This window comes from Eurytemora carolleeae, unplaced genomic scaffold (genome assembly GCF_000591075.1).
Source record: "Eurytemora carolleeae unplaced genomic scaffold, Eaff_2.0 scaffold808, whole genome shotgun sequence".
NCBI lineage: Eukaryota > Metazoa > Arthropoda > Copepoda > Calanoida > Temoridae > Eurytemora > Eurytemora carolleeae.
This window is the reverse complement of record NW_019396813.1, coordinates 6,929-23,624: the sequence shown is the minus strand read 5'-3', so window position 1 is coordinate 23,624 and position 16,696 is coordinate 6,929. Positions and strand designations below refer to the sequence as shown.

The 16,696-nt window shown below is 31.8% G+C and overlaps 1 protein-coding gene across 1 annotated transcript; it reads right to left on the bottom strand.

The window, feature by feature from the left end:
• Positions 1-319: 319 nt before the first annotated feature.
• LOC111708957 (AT-rich interactive domain-containing protein cfi-1) lies at positions 320-6,489 on the bottom strand. Its single transcript, XM_023482482.1, has 5 exons — positions 6,316-6,489; positions 5,330-5,434; positions 2,633-2,986; positions 2,283-2,355; positions 320-1,309 (listed from the first exon to the last, which is right to left on the bottom strand). Exons 1-5 carry the CDS (start codon positions 6,352-6,354, stop codon positions 456-458), a joined length of 1,425 nt encoding a protein of 474 aa, XP_023338250.1. The 5' UTR covers positions 6,355-6,489; the 3' UTR covers positions 320-455.
• Positions 6,490-16,696: the final 10,207 nt, after the last annotated feature.

Genomic DNA, 16,696 nt, shown 5'->3' with positions numbered 1-16,696 from the left:
GTTTTTTAAAGTTTCAAACGATGTAATTTTTTATTGATGAAATGGTCAAAATGAAAATATTGGGCTAAAAATTAAATTTGCGGCGAGTAATGAGTTCCATAGTTTTTGTGATTCAGGATAAAGGGCAGTTTCATCTTATAGATCCATCATGTTCATTTCACGTTTATTTAGTGGTTTATTGACTTAACATTATAAAATGAAACCCTACTCTAAACTTATCTGTGTATTCAATCATGTACTGCAATATAAGCTTTTTTTTAGTTTTAATTGTGAACAGTTTTGTGTTGTACATAAATAAATATAAAAACTATTGTTTAGGGAGATTCAAAATTTATTGAGGTAAGAGGGGTTAGAATACAAGTATAATTATTAAACACACTAAATTTCTATCTATAAACATTATACACATATTGAGACTTAGAATATAAAAGTTCTAAAACATACTTTGGCAATGTTCAACTTTGCTTGGCGTAAAGAACACCCGAGTACAAGATACCGTTCACTTCCATCGAGATTTTCATGCTCTTCCCGTCTTCAGAACCAGATCCTTGGCTTACACTGATGTTCGTACTTGCTCTAGGCTTCCTTGTAACCTCAAGTTCAGGTTCTTCATGTTCTATCTCTTCCTCTTCCTCCTCCTCCTCTTCTTCCTCTGTAACTCGAATCCTTTTCTCCGCCGGTTCGTCCTCTGCGCTCTCTGTTATCCTCCGCCTTGCCTCCTCCTTCCGCCGTTCATCCTCCGCCCTCAAGATGTGTTCCTTCTGTTCCTCCATCATCCTCTCATGCTCTCTCCGCCTCATATCTAGATCAAGAGGGGGGAGGGGCATCATCTGGGGAGGCGGAGGAGGTGCTCCGCCCTGACTGTACAACTTCCAAAGAGCAAGGCGTGTCATCTCTATCTGAGCCAGATGATCATTATGTTGTTGTTGTTGATGATGTGGAGGGGACTGGGTAGGGGAGTGGGGAAGACGATGAGGACCAAGGGGAGAAGAATGTCCCATGGGCATATCGTAAGGTGCGAGTCTCCGTCCTTCTCTTTTATTCCCGTCAATAGCACACTGGAGGTCGGAGTTATTAGAGAAATTATGTTGATGCATCTCCAGAGGATAAAGATACTTAGTGTACTGTGTTCTGAGTGTGAAGGCTGCCGAGGTTATGGATGAGGGTAAACCTAAACCCTTGATAATCTCCTGCCACTGTTTCTTGTTGATAACCTCCACCAGACCTCCCCGGGCCACCACCAGGTTGTACAGCTCGTACAGGTCCAACACCTGCTTGGCCATGATGGGGAGACGATTGATGGGAGATCCTGAAATATTTAGAGATAGGCTTAGAAGAACTATAGTAAACATTAAATAGAGAAACCTAGATAATAAATCTTATAATTAGAGAATTAATGAATTGGAGAATGTAAGAATTTTGAAATTAGAGAATTGGAGAATGCCGAAAGATATTTGATTATCTTGGAATTAGAGCTCGGCCTTTATTCAAGCATAATGCATTCTTGAGACCTGCCTAATCAAGCCGAACATTTAATCCACATACTTGTAATAATTCTAGGATATTTGGAGCCCATTTATTTATATATTATTTATATTTATAAATATGGAATATATCCCATATTGAAAGGTGGAATGATTCCTTGCATCTGCCTCACACATGTCAATTTAAGAATTGTTAGGGGGCAAATCTCAAGAAACTTAATTATAAAATCTACTTTGTATTCATACAATAGAAAAATATAGATTTTAAAATTCTTTTTTTTTCTTATCAAACAACACTACTATTTACAGAACTATTTTTATAGATTTAATGCGATCTTTTGCAGTATGCATTGTAGTGTTTAAACTAGGTATTGTATGCATATCTTATTACTGCTTTAAACAAAGAAAAGAAAATATATAAATACTTTTTGTAGATTTGTTTAAAACTGAAAACTTGCCGCAAACTCTAGGTTTCTAATCATATGTTTTTCCAACCTACTGGCGTTTACCTAACTTTAATCTTTGCCTATTTGATCTGGCGGAATTCATGGTTTGATATTTATATCTTTACAATAGGTTTCAAAGTTATGAGGTTTTGAAAATTGAGTTTGGGTCATAATTAGATAGATAGCTAGTTAGATAGATAATTACATAGATAGCTAGTTAGATAGATAATTAGATATTGTCGCATTAACACTAAAAATGTCGCATTAAAAGTAAAAAAATGTCGCATTAACACTAAAAATGTCGCATTAAAAGTAAAAAAATGTCGCATTAAAACTAAAAAAGTGAACTCACCTCTTTTTTGCATAAAAGCGAAGCAATCGTCCAGAAATTCTTTACGCTTAGGATTATCGTCGATTTCGTAAAGCTGTAATAAAAAAATAATGTTATTTTAGCATTCATATTATTTTGAAGAATTATTGTTTAAGTTCTAAATTGGTATAATTAGGTTTTTTTTTCTGTAATAATTATTGTTTATTGCTTTAATTTTTAAGAAAAAATCACGTAATATTAAGAACACACACAAAATATACAAAATTATTTTGATTTATAAATATGTGCTTATGTTTATATTTATGTACTGCACATTTACATTTGTATACAAATATTAATTTACAGCACATGTATATATTAACGTACTGCACCTGTTTAAACTGTTCTTCAAAGCTCCAAGCTGATGACGGATCTCCTCCACTATGTGAACTCTGAGGTGTTGGTGGCTGAGAAGGACGCTTCGCGGGCATACTCAGCCCATGAGGACTCAAGGAGCTAAGGAAGGGATTGTGTCCTGCTTGTCTCCGTAGTGCTTCAAGGGCTGGTAGACCAGATATATCATGAAGCCCAGGGTGAAGAGGAAGAAGGTCGGAGCGGATCCCAATACTTGGTTTCATCTCATCCCTGTCCTCACGGTCCTCTCTCATACTATCCTCCCTTATCCCGTCCTCACCTTTCACCCCGTCCTCAGGGCTTCCAGGACCAGAACCTCCACTTCTAGGACTCTAGAATTTAAAAATAAAATTATTTTTCTATTTCTATTCAGGGAATTTGTTCCCCTGTACTTTTCTCCCTTTAAAGTTGACGCGTGTCACACTGAGGCTCAGCTTCTCATTATAAAGATTGATAAAAGGCAGTTCGCCCCCCCCCCCCCCCCCCCCAACTTGACAATAGCAGGGCTGTGCCTTGCTTTCACTAGATTGATTGTTGTTGTGGGGTTACTGCGGCCTTAACATGGGGAATCTTAAATCAAAGACAAGGAGATTTCACATCTGTACATTATGGAGAGGGGGGGGGGGTTGCTTAAGAAGATGGAGAATTGTTGAATTGTTTAGGGGGGGGGAATAATGGTGAATTGTATGTGGATGGGAATAGTATTAGAGGGAATTAATGAAAATTGAAGATTTCAAAATATTTAGACTGGAAGGAGAATGCAATGAATTCAATTAGAGGAAAGCTTAATATCATCTTCAGATTGTATTCTCCTATAAACATGATGCTCGGGCTATAAAAGAGAAATATTAACCCTGAAATCGGGTTAAATCCCCCCCTCCCCCTCCCCCCGCCTTGCATCTTTATGTCATAAAAATATAATGATATCGCTTTTCTCTTCTGCTTTGCTTTCATGTTCAATTTGCAATAGCAGTTTTGCACTTAAGGTATTCAAAGGCAAGACAAAATGCATATTTCTAACGGAGATGAAATTTCTTTTGCAAAATTCAACAATTTCTGCCAATTGTTTGAAAACCTTGGATGTATTTTTATCTTGTGCTACATGATTCCTGCACACAAAGTTATGTCAGGACTTTGATACACAGAATAAATGATAACACTCTGTGCTAGAATCTCGGAAAAGTTTAACCCAACCTTATCCAGGATAGATCTGAGCTGTTAACCCGAGCTGGGTTGGATGTAAAACGTAAAATAATGTCGGATAAGGTGCAGGTCACCCAGTTTAAGGAGAAAACAACAAGAAAACCCTAATTTTCATCCTGCTCTGTCATTCTTTACTAAACATTAGATCAGGGATCTTGAAAAAATTTGAAAACCTTATTTCAATAAAACTTAAAGATTTTTTTCAGAAAGATTCTTTTTTTTGATGTTTTGATTGGTGAAACACCCCTGTTTTATTGTAATGGACGGGTAGAGCTAGATATACACCCCTGTTTTATTGTAATGGACGGGTAGAGCTAGATATCTCGAGAAATTGGGTTAATAAAATCTGTTCCCCACTTTAGTCCTATTAAAAGAACTCAGATTTGTTCTCAAATGAAATGAAGGGAAACTGGAAAGCAAAAAATGTGAGAGAGGGGGAGGATGCTAAACTTTATTTGCGTAGATTACAGAATTAGATTTGTTTGAAAATATTTTATTTGCGTAGATTACAGAATTAGATTTGTTTGAAAATATTAAAAGAAGGGAGGGGAGGGGGGGTCTGTTTCACTTTGACCGGAAACTCGCGATATAAAACTAGGAAGTGAGATTTAAAGGATTTTCTCATTAGATAAAAACAAAATATTTGTAAGTGAGGATTGGATTCATAAAGAGTCTGCATATATATCACAAGAACAGAGGAATTCCCATTTACATATTTTGAAAGAAGCGACAAACTCATCACTTTACCAGAGAAAATATTCAGATATATTTCACAGTACTTTAATATGAATAATAATTGAATTAAAATCTTGTGAATTCTCAGTTGTCAATAATATTTTAGGTTTGATGGTTATGCCCACGCTGGTTTGAATACCAAAGGATAGTGGGGGGTAATACTATACAACCCCCCCCCCTCATGGCTATAAAGCATTCAGTGCCTGTTTATTGAATGCTGTCTGCACAGTTAAAGATGGTTATCAATGTTTTCCCTAGATCCTTACTCCCCCTTTGGATTCTTTAACAATTATACGCAAATATGTCGTCTGCTAGCAACTTAGCAAGTGCATTACTGTAAAGTCAGCACAGTTGTAAATCCGCAAACCATATTTGAGAAAATACCGCATAAACGTGTAGATTAAAGTACACGCATGCTTGAGGATGTAGGTCTTTAAAACCAAAACTATTATAAACTGCATCCCGGGATTTAAAAGGAAAATTAAGGGAAAAAAGCAAAATTTTCAAAGGAATTAAGTCTTTGACACAAACTTAAATTTTTCTATACCTCATATCTTTTAAACCTGATGGCCTAAACCTTTGATATTTACAAATTAGAGTATTTGAACTTCCAGAATTCATCGTTTGAAATATCTAAGGTCTACAACATTGGGTTGCAAAGATATAGTGATTAGAAAATTTGAGTTTGTGACAAAGACTCAATTCCCTTGTTGATATGATTTAAAAAGTAAGCTCACCAAGTTTCCATTGCTAGATCCTGAACCCTGCTCTGTCTCCTGTCTCTGCCAGAGATTACCAACGATATTGTTAATATTTCGACCAAGTAAATCCAACCTAGAACCCTGAATAAAAACATTTTAAATGTCGAGAAAACATGATAAATAAAATTTCTTTTTTTCTCAATGTTGGCAAATTATGACAGATTTTGATTTACCAGTTGACCTATCTATGCTTCCAGTTCACCTTTCTAGGTTTACCAGTTGACCTTTCTAGGTTTACCAGTTGACCTATCTAGGTTTACCAGTTGACCTATCTAGGTTTACCAGTTCACCTATCTAGGTTAACCAGTTCACCTATCTAGGTTTAAAGTTTTAATCACTTTATTTTTGATATTTATTAATGACATAGAACATCTGTATATAGATAAAGCTTTATAACTTCGTTTCCAAACTTTTTAATAATCTTCACTAAAATTTAACTATAAGAAATATCATTTGTTAAAAATAGTTTTTAAATTCTTCCAACCATCCTCTGCAGATTAAATGTCATCCTTTCAAAATCTATATATACCCCCCTTTCCCCCCCTCCCCCCGTATTTATTTGTTTGTAAAGCTTTAAATATATTTATTGTGGGATTAATGTAATAAAACAAAACAACATTTAAATCATCAAAGAATGGAATATTATGAAACTTCACTAAAATAATTTTATAAATTTTCGATTAAAAAATATTTAAAGTTTTTATGAAATACTGAGATTTGAAATTAGTTAAAATAAGCGTAACTTCAATTGAATTGTTGTTTTGTAAACAAGACAAGATTTTTAATTTTGTTTCTTATAGAATTGTTCATTTTTTAAACATTAAAACTTCTTTAAAAAAATTGATTTATGATATCATAAATCAATGTTGTGTTTTGGCGGCCAACATATAAACGATCAAGCAGTAAACATCAAATTTAAAAAAATTAAAATAAATCCGAATAAATATAAACATTGATCTCACCATATGCTCGTGCCTAAGGCCGGTCTCCATGCTGACCATGCTGTGATCAAGTTTCTCCGCGGTTAAATAATGTTTTTAATCTTAATTATCCAGGAACTACTCTCCAGGCTCCTCACTCTTAGATTGATAAAGTTTATACTGCTTGCTCCGTTATCCGTCCCGCACTCAGTTGCGCTCACAACGCCCGACCCGACCGGGCCGGGTCATCAATAACCGGCGGACCGAGCCATCTCATCAATATTGGCGGGCTGGGACAGATATAATAGGGCGGTACGTGTCGATTCCCTCAGAGAGAAATTCCGATGTAACCGGTGTGTTGGGCGTACGGCCGCCAAGAATCCCGGGATATCGCGCGCAATTAAACGATATCAAACGCGCGCAGACCAATCAAAATCCTGTAATCCAAGCCATCCAAGCAAAGCTTGATATAAAACCAACCAGAAGTTTATTCCCGCCCCTATCAATGTTTAACAGAGTGGTTAAAGAAAAAGTTTTAATAACTATTATAAACATGATTTAGATTCGACAGTGCTGCTGTGCACATTGTGTTACAATGAGCGTAATACACTTCATACTACACGAGCGTTTTTCATTCTGTTTTTAAAAAATGCATGAATCTGAATGAGTTTATAATTAAAATATTAAAATTGTCCAAAAATGAAGAAACTGAAAAAACGATAAATATATCTTTAAAGAAGGCAGATATTTCTTTTAATATCTTTATCTTTCAAAAAAAATTGATTTATTATTCAAGGTAAAACACTTGTCCCTCTCATAATGCGATCTAAGAAATTTGAATTTAAATCCATATCTTTATCCATCAAATATATTATCTAGTATTTAAATATATATATATGTATATATATATATATAGTTTTTAACGTCACATTTTTATTAAAAAAAAGGATTATACTAAACATAATGTTTCACGTCTATCATGACGATCCTCAGTAGTTTTGAACAATTCTTTAAATAAATAAATATATATATATATATTTGTATCTATATCTATCTATCTATACGTCTATATCTATTTTCAAACTTATGAAAAAACCATTTCACACTCCAAACTAAAAGCTTATTATTAAAAACCAAGAAAATTCTAAATATAAAAATAACTTCCTCGAAATGTTTCTTAAATTGTCTAACTCTTTGAAATAAGGAACATTATTTTTAAACCATTTGTCTATATACGTATATCTTTATTTCATATCTATACACCGATATTTCTTTATCTATATCATCATCTATCTATTTATTCTAACCAAACTATTTTTACAAGTTAATAAAAATCATTCATTTGAATGTTTAGTTCAATAAATCTATATTTTCTCAATTAATAATTTTTCCCAACAATTTAAGATTTAAATTTTATTTACAGATGATATTTTTTATTTACCATTTGCCATCTGTTTACAATTTATCAAAGTACATTTCTTGGAAAACGGAAATAAAGATATTGTTAAGAATTGTATGCTAAAACTTAATTACAAATGAAGTTTAACTGTAGTATATATTTATGTAAATAAAATATCATGAAACCTATGAAATTAAAACACAATTTATTAGTATTTATCACAAACTTTGAATACACTTTTAAAATCTTTTTGAGATCAAACAGGTTAATTTAAGAAACATTAATTTAAATAAGCTCAAGTGCTTCCCCTTATTCTAACTTGGATCAAACTGAATTTTATCAAATGTCAATTCATAAAATTTCCATGACGTAAAGTTAGTGAATGTGAAAAATATTGATAGAGGTTGCATGATTTTCTATATTATATTAGAGGTTGCGTGTTTCTTAAGATTAAGAAGGTTCCGTGATTTTTAGAGAACTGTCTGTGATTTTCCTATTTTCTTTGGTGGATTTTCAACCTTTGATAAAAATATAAATTTTGTTAAACTTTCGGTCGGTGTCATGCATAGAGCGGGCTCTTGAATGGGGAGGACTCCCCCTAAAGTTAGACATTATAAAAAGCAATCTTATGCCATTTTCCGATATTTATTAATGTATTTTGATTTAAAAACACATTCAGAATTATCTATGTCTCGAGTAAATAATAATTGTTTAATGATTTGAAAGGAAGACGACATTGTCTCTACCCCCTTTAAAATACATTTAAAAACTAAATGCGTATTTAATGTATGTAGATCAATAATGTTTTAACATTGCTTTTTATGTCTAACATTGTGTTGAAATGGTTTAAACTTTAGGGGTCGAGTCGGCCCCCTGCAAGAGTCCGCTCCATTCAGGACACCGGCAATAAATGTTTTCTTTAGCCAGTTTAGTTATCAAAAAAAATTGGGCCTGATTCTTTTAGACGTTAAGAATTTGAACGATATTGTTTTCAGTAAATATTCATTAAAAAGTTAAATACATTTTTAAAAAAAACTTTATAGAAATGCAAATAATATAATAAACCTTTTTTTCTACTGATTATAGCAAAATTATTCACCATATTATATGTAATATAGATATATATATAGTATTACATGATGCAAAAGAGTGGATTGTGAAAATCAACTAAAAAATATAAAACAATGTTTTTCGAGGAACAACTATTTTTAGTTTTTATCCAGCTTTTGATGTGTAAAACACAAAATCTTTTATAAGACAAGGATGCTCAATTCACTCCTGTTTGCCGAGCCCATTAACGCAAGAACCAATCAGGGTTCAGTCATATGTTTTTCTATTCTGTACCAGTATCTCATTATCCAATTAGAGATATGAATCCTTCAATCGGCGCTTACAGTAAACTATTGTGGATCAAATAGATTAACAAATAGAATTCTTTAATCATTATACTTGAAATAACTTTTCCTATAACTTCTAATTGTTTCATAGTGTAGCAACCTTTGCTACACTCTCCATTGTCAGAATCATGATGCCAGTATTGATGAGTATGCTACTGGAATATGTGAAGCTATAGATAATGCAGCAAAGTTGTGCCTACCAAAATCAGGAGGACTGGCAAATGAAAAATCAAAAGGGATCTTAGGTTGGAATGAATATGTAAAACCATATCAGGCTGAAAGTAAGTTCTGGTTTGGTGTTTGGCAAGCAGCTGGGAGGCCAAGAGAGGGAGAACTGTTTATTTTGCAGCGAAATGCTCACATGCAGTATAAATATTCTATAAGAAGATTAAAGAGAGCCAAAAGTCAATTACTTCAAGATAAATTTACTCAAAAATTGCTCAATGGAGGAGGTGATATATTCAAAGAAATTAAGAAATTCCGGGGACAAAATACAACAATTTCAAATTGTATAGATGGAGAAGTTGGGGCCCAGAATATTGCAAANCCGGTTTTACAAGAACTTTTAAGTACAAGAATGAATAATTTATATGTTGAAGGATTCGATGATTACGTAATAACTGAAATGATAAATATTTTATGTAGTGAGTAAAAATCATTGTTTTCTATTTGTGCATAATTTTGCATATTTTTTTCTCTTTTCTTTTGGAAACCTGTGTTTTCAAAAAAAAATTTATTTAAACAAATTTTAACTACACCATTTATATATGTATTTATATCTTTGTGTGTGAATAAATCTTTATAATATATATAATACTGGAGGCGTTATAAGGGCTAAAAGATATATTTACGATATTTAGAAAGTTTTAACATAAGTCAGGTCTCCAACAGACTCTTTGTAATGTAGACAAAAAAGTGTATATTTATAAATAACCTATTTTGTACAATTTGTTTTATAACTTTTCCATGTAAAGTGCAAAGATGGTGGTGGTGCTGTGAGAGCGTAAGCGTAAACTGGTCATCTTTAAATAAGAAACTTCTGCGGCTGCGGCATAATTACTGCTTATGTACCTAAGAAACTTTTGTCTTCTTAAAGTAAACTCTATTGATACATATGAACATTTTGTAATCGTGTTTTGGTTATCTAAGTTAAACTATCTAAGTTGCAAAAATTCCATCTGTTTATACACTTTCAATTTTATGTCTTTTAGAACGGATTTCACTAATTATTAGAGATTAATTTTCAATAATTTTGAATTTTCAATGATTTTAAAAATAATGTTTTTTTTTATTGCAGAAGTAACAAATAAATTATGTGTTAATATTTTTTTATTGCAGAAGTAACAAAAAAGTTATGTGTTAATATTATGCTTGATTTGATATTTTTAACCCATATTTATGATGAAGGAGAAACTTTTAATTCATCTAAACTAAGCAGTCAAAATTAAACTTTAAACAAAAACACTTTTTTAGAATAATTATTTTACAACCAAATTCACAATTAATTAACAAGATAACAATAAAAGGTTCAGAAGTTCTTTTTTTCATAAAAGCGGAGATATAATTTTGCACCCTAATATCCCCACCAACTTGCACTTAAGAATCACGAGCCAGTTTAGTTTGAATAAAAATTATTAGTTCAGAAAAAAATATTTTCTTGCTTAGGTGTGTCACAAAGTTAATGCTATATTAGAAAAGGAATTGAGTTTTTGCCACAAACTCTGATTTTTTAGTTTCAATATCGTTGCAAGCCAATGTCGTAGACCTGTAATATTTCAAACTATGAATGCTATTAGATCAAATAGTGTAAATTTAAAATACAAAAGGTTTACATCATAAGGTTGCAAAGATATAGGTTTTACAAAACTGAATTTGTGGCAAAGACTCAATTCCTTTCATAGAAAATACTTTGAGCAATTTTAACGCCTTCAGTACTCAAGTTACATCTTAGAAATATGAAAAAGAATTTCTTTGATTTGAGAATTGTAGAAATATTTTTTTTCTTTTCTATAGCTTGCTTGGAACTGGAGATATGATTGTTAGGATGACAAATTTTTGAGAAAAATATGATTTCAATCAATAATGAATATTGTTTGAGAAGATAAGTTTTCTGATTTTGGTTAGATAGCTGGGGAGTTACCTAGGACCACTATATAGCAACCCCCGTTGTCAGAACCTATGGGTTAATTATTTTAACTTAACAGCCTGGTGTTTGCAAAAATAGATTAACAAATACAATAGGTGGCATTGCAAAAATAAAGAAATTATCCATGACGTCATCATTGGGGCCAAATGTGAAACATCTTTATATAAAGAAACGACAGAACACATAAAACTGAGTTAATTTTTACTTAAAACCTAAGCGTAATTATTGAATACTATAGATTGGGAACCCAGCGCTGCCAAGGTTACTAAAAGTCACTCCCGCCGTTTACCCGCAGTGCGGGCCCTGCACTTAAATATTTTACGGAGAAACTAAATTTTCGCCATTAAATCGACCCACTCAACGTAGAATCTCAAACCAAGCTAAGAATATTCTCGTGGGTCTCCCGAGTTCCCAAATCACAATTTGAGGCAAAACGGTCTAAGGGTTCCTGAGTTATGATCAGACAAAGAAACAAACAGACAGACAAACAGAGATTACAACTTTATATATATAGAATATATAGAATATATTCTGAAAATTAAAATTAAAATACGGTCTACTGAGTACTGAATTTGTACAAGTTCTACAATGCCATATGCCTATGTTTATAGAAAACATATTTCGGTCTGGTTGATCCTTTTCAGCTCTTGAGATTTGTTTTTCTCATGAAGATTCAAAACAAACTCTTTTCGTTGCATTGGAAGTACGGCAGTGTACGGCAGTTTCTGGAAGAAATATGAAACACAACTAAGCTGCAGTATCTGTAAACTCTGATTTTCTAGTTCCTATATCTTTGCAACCCAATTTCGTAGACCTAAAACATTTCAACACAGTACTTTCACGTAAAACTAACTAATGTTGATCCTGTCTGTATCGGAATATTTTCAGTCATATTTTCAAAACTATACACACAGAGGAACATCCATTTCAAATGTACGAAAAAATTTCATTTTACTATATATTTTGATCTCTCATTCAAAATCCGCCGAAAGTAGCGGAAGAGACATTACATACTTATAATATTTGAAATGAATAGCCCGAAAAAATGTGTAAACTAGCATATAAAAAATTCTATATTTTATAAGTGAAAAAAGATAAAATAAAATAGATATTTAGAGAGTTTTGATTTATATTTATATATATATTCATATATAGAACATACATATATCAAACAATGTCATGTAAAATCAAGATTTGAGTTTGATGTCTAGGAATGCAGTGTTCATATTCAATTCTTTCTCATGGATGCTCTATACAATGATAATATATAGATAGATAAATAGATAGATAGATATCTCCAGGTAAGTCGTGCTGTATTGGGTAGATTTTATGACATAAATTTAGTTAAAGGGAATGACCGGCAATGTATGGGGGATAAACTGAGATTGCAGTATTGTAGAGAAATTATTTAGGATTCATTAAAATATATAAAACGTTTTAGAGATCTATAATTACTGAGTTTGAGAGCAAAGTCGACGTTCGAAATCAATAATTTGGGTGGGTACGTCTTGAGAATCGGTTTGTTTAAAGATTATTAAATAACGACGACAAAATTATAGTAAAAATTCTATAGTAAACTAAATAGATGTTTAGATTAGATGATTAGATATTTTCTAAGAATTTTTTCACAGATTTCTACAAATTCTTCAAATGTCGTCTTTTCAATAAAAATTCCAGAAAATCTGCACTCTGCATGAAAATCTTTGTAAATACTGAGAAGTTTCAGAAAATAATAATTGAATAAGATTACTTATTTACGATGATAAGAGTTAACTAATTAATTTAATGTAGAATTTGTGTTACATTTTTTTTGTCGTCTTTGCTTAATAATTGACAAAATAAACGATTCTCAAAACCTATCCACCAAAAAAATAATTTTGAAAGGCGACTTTGCGATCAAACGCAGTAAATATACGTCGTAGAATAGTGTTATATGTCTCAAATGAATCGTGAAAAATTTGTCCACCATACTGCAATCTTAGTTCAACCGCAATACATTGCCACTCACTCCCTTTAAAGTAAAGACTAGTTGGCATGAGATTATGACAATAAATCTAATCAAAATTAAAAAATACAAAAAATTATTTTACCCCATGGCCGTTGACTGGGGATTTTTCTTTTTCAGTTCTTTTTTCTATTTTTTATTACAAATCGGGTTATTCTTTCTTACTGACGGTTACTTTAGAAAATACAATTTGTTATCTGCATACAAAAATTACTACTCTAAGTTAAACGTAATTCTAAAAAACCCCTTCGCTCCATATAGCAGCCAAAAACTTACAAAACAAATAAAAATTCTAATCTAGAATTATTTTCTAGATCGCTATTTTCTCTCCAGTTTTCTCCATAAGCGCTGCTGAGTGGTAAGAGGAACCTTTACTTTGAAAAAAATTGTTATAAATCAAAATTTACATGGAAAAGTCGTCGTTATTGTATTGATATAATCGCCTACCACTGTACTTTTTCTGTAAAGTGATTCAGTACTCTCAATTCTGAACACTTAAGCCTTAATCTCTAATTTTCTAATCACCATATCATGTCAAAATTTAAAATTTTAAACTTTGACGATTTAATCAGAAGGCAAATTTCGTTCATTTTAGTGCTTTAAAGTTTTATTCAAAGTGAAATTTTTGAAAAAGTAAATATAAAGACTAAAATTTCAGAATTTATGCAGATTTTTTTGATTAAAAGAGGGAAAAAATATTAAGGGCGTGGGGTTTGAGTTCGGACAGAAAAGGCAAAAAAAATTAATTAAGGGAGATACAAAAAACCAAACACTTTTTCCTCTCAGAGCCTTATTTTTTAACGTCATAATGAAATTAATATCACAAGTTCTTTTGGATTATAAAGATTATTTGAATAAAAAATATCGGATTTGGTCAACCCTGCTCTATGTCTCTCGGGGATGTTTCGATATTATCAATTATGATTTAAACGGAAAGTAAATTTTGCAAGGATACATTTCCGGATAAATCGTGCGTTCCAATCTAAAAACATATATTCTCTCTGAGCTGAGGTCCAAACATGTCAACACGAAAACCAGAGATATAAATAAAGATTTTTAGAATACCTGGCTGATATACAGTTAAACCCTAAATGAGCCATACATCTAAAGAATTTATTAAATGGCGTCTTGCCAATTATTCAATGGGTGTTATACTATTTTACGTAAATCTCAGTATTTGCGAAAATAAATAACCATGAATATGCCGGAACAGTTTTATGGAGCTCCATATCATCAATTAATAAAAAACTGAATATCTGCAACATTCCATTATTAGAAAGCGAAGAATACGACATTTGATGAATTCTTTTGATGTATGGCTTATTTAAAGTTTAACTGTATAAATTATATATATATTTGATAATAGTCTGATAATGCCATAAGATGATGGTCGGATTTCTATAAATTATGAAATTAAATACATGGTCCCACGAAACATGACAGTTGGTAAATAGTTTTAAATGTCGTCTTCCATATTATATATTAAAAGGTGTTTATTTTGATTAAAAAATCTTTTGCTCAAATTTATTTTGCTTTGACGTTAATTTTACTATAATGTGACTCCTATATAATATTTTTATTATTGTCTTTGGTATTAAACAACTTAAACAACAAATTATGGAAGAAGACATTCTAAATTTACCATCTGAAGTTTCGTGGGACACCCTGTATTTTCCGAAATATTGTTCAGATCCTGAACCAAAGGGATAAATTCTGAAGAGGAAAAGTCTGACCAATAAATAAATATATACATATCTCGTTCTACGGAAGCAACAAACTTAGTTTTCTATCCCGCCATTTCTTTTAACGACTCTTATGAAAAATCAAAGACGACATTTAGTTCGCCATTTATCATAATCACTGCAGAATAAAATATTTTTGTGCTGAAAAAACACATTGGATTTCTTTTATGAAATCTTCCTACGCATCTTCATGATCCAAACCACAATACCATGCTGTTCTTCGTATGTCAAGACGGAAAGGTCCAACTGGAGAATAAGGTTTGCAATGTCGTCTTCAATGCTCTCGAATTTTAGAGAATCAACAATTCATATCCGAACAGTTCACAAACGCGTTGATCGAATTTAATGATCTATCTCTTTGTTTAGGATGATCTGAAGAATAAATTTTACAATCTATCTTGAATATAATTAATGTTTTTCTTTGGTCATTCAAAGTCAGCCAAAAGTATAAAGCAAACCCTCTCCGATTTTTAAGAAAATGTGCACATCTTCAAACATTTTGAAGAAAAGAAATATACGGAATATGGTGAGGGGGTCCCACGAAACAGCATAGAAACATAAGACGAAACATAAGACGAATAGAAGGTTGCCTTTGAATTTTTGAAATAATTTGCATCATTGAGTCGTAACACTTATTTATAAGTAAAATTCTAGAGTTAATAAAAAAAAATATCCCTAGTCTTGGCATTCATTTCCAAATCATTTTGGGCTTTTAATATTTCCGAAATTCTTAATATACAGCACAAAAAAGGCAGACCACATTTTGGAAATACCAGGACTAGGAAAATATTGTGTTTATTGTTTTAAGAATCATAAATATGTGCAAAAGTAGGTTGACGACTGAATGTCACAAATAAACTCAAAGATATAAGACGACTTTCGAGCCGTCTTGCTACTGCCATGTTTCGTGGGTCACCCTGTATGTAAAAGAAAAAGACAATAAAAACTAAAGTTCACTGTGACCTCTGATGTGTGCGTTGCATGGGCCTATATAGTTTTAGGCTCCAGACTGACCTCGAAAACTTCAAAGCTGTGAAACTTTTTGTTTATTTTTTAACGTTTATTTTTTATTTAATTATTTTGTTTATTTTTTGTTTTGTTTTTATAAAGATAACCGATAACGGGGTAATTTTAACAGAAAATTGTTAAGAACAACTACAGTGTTAACCAGAAAACTCTTTAATAGGAAGACGACTTTTAGACTTTAATTATAACTTTAAAGAGTCCAATAAGCCTGGGACACAGCAAATGTTCAACGTCAGACTTTACTTAATTAGTGATTAAATAAGTGTGTAGTAAACTAATTTGTTTTGTAATACCATCAATACTTGTATTTCTATAAAGTCGTCTTCCTATTGCGGAGTTTTCTGGTTATTAATGCATATCTATAAATAGTATAATAACAGTTGCTTTGCATCACTATCAATATTTTTTTGTTAAAAATAGAAAATGAAACTTTGATCTCGGTTTAAAATATAGATAGTTGTACTTTGATTTTCGTTATTTCGTGTGTGAAGGTTCATTGAAAGACAAAGCTTTTCTATTTTATATTTTTAACAAAGAAATATCGATATTGTTTATAAACTTGATCACGTGAAAACATTTAAATTCCAACTTCATATCGTTATATTTAAATATTTCTGGTCGTCGTTTAATTCTCATCCTTTTTAGTTCACCCTGAATAAATTATGTTTCATTATTCATTATTTTTTGTCTTAATTAATAGCAGCAGGT

Coding starts and splice junctions, on each gene's coding strand:
- LOC111708957 (XM_023482482.1), bottom strand. CDS start 6,354: ATGGTCAGCATGGAGACCGGCCTTAGGCACGAGCATATG. Junction 2,987..5,329: donor GATCTAGCAATGGAAACTTG/GTGAGCTTACTT, acceptor TTTAAATTCTAG/AGTCCTAGAAGTGGAGGTTC. Junction 1,310..2,282: donor CGCTTTTATGCAAAAAAGAG/GTGAGTTCACTT, acceptor TAAATATTTCAG/GATCTCCCATCAATCGTCTC.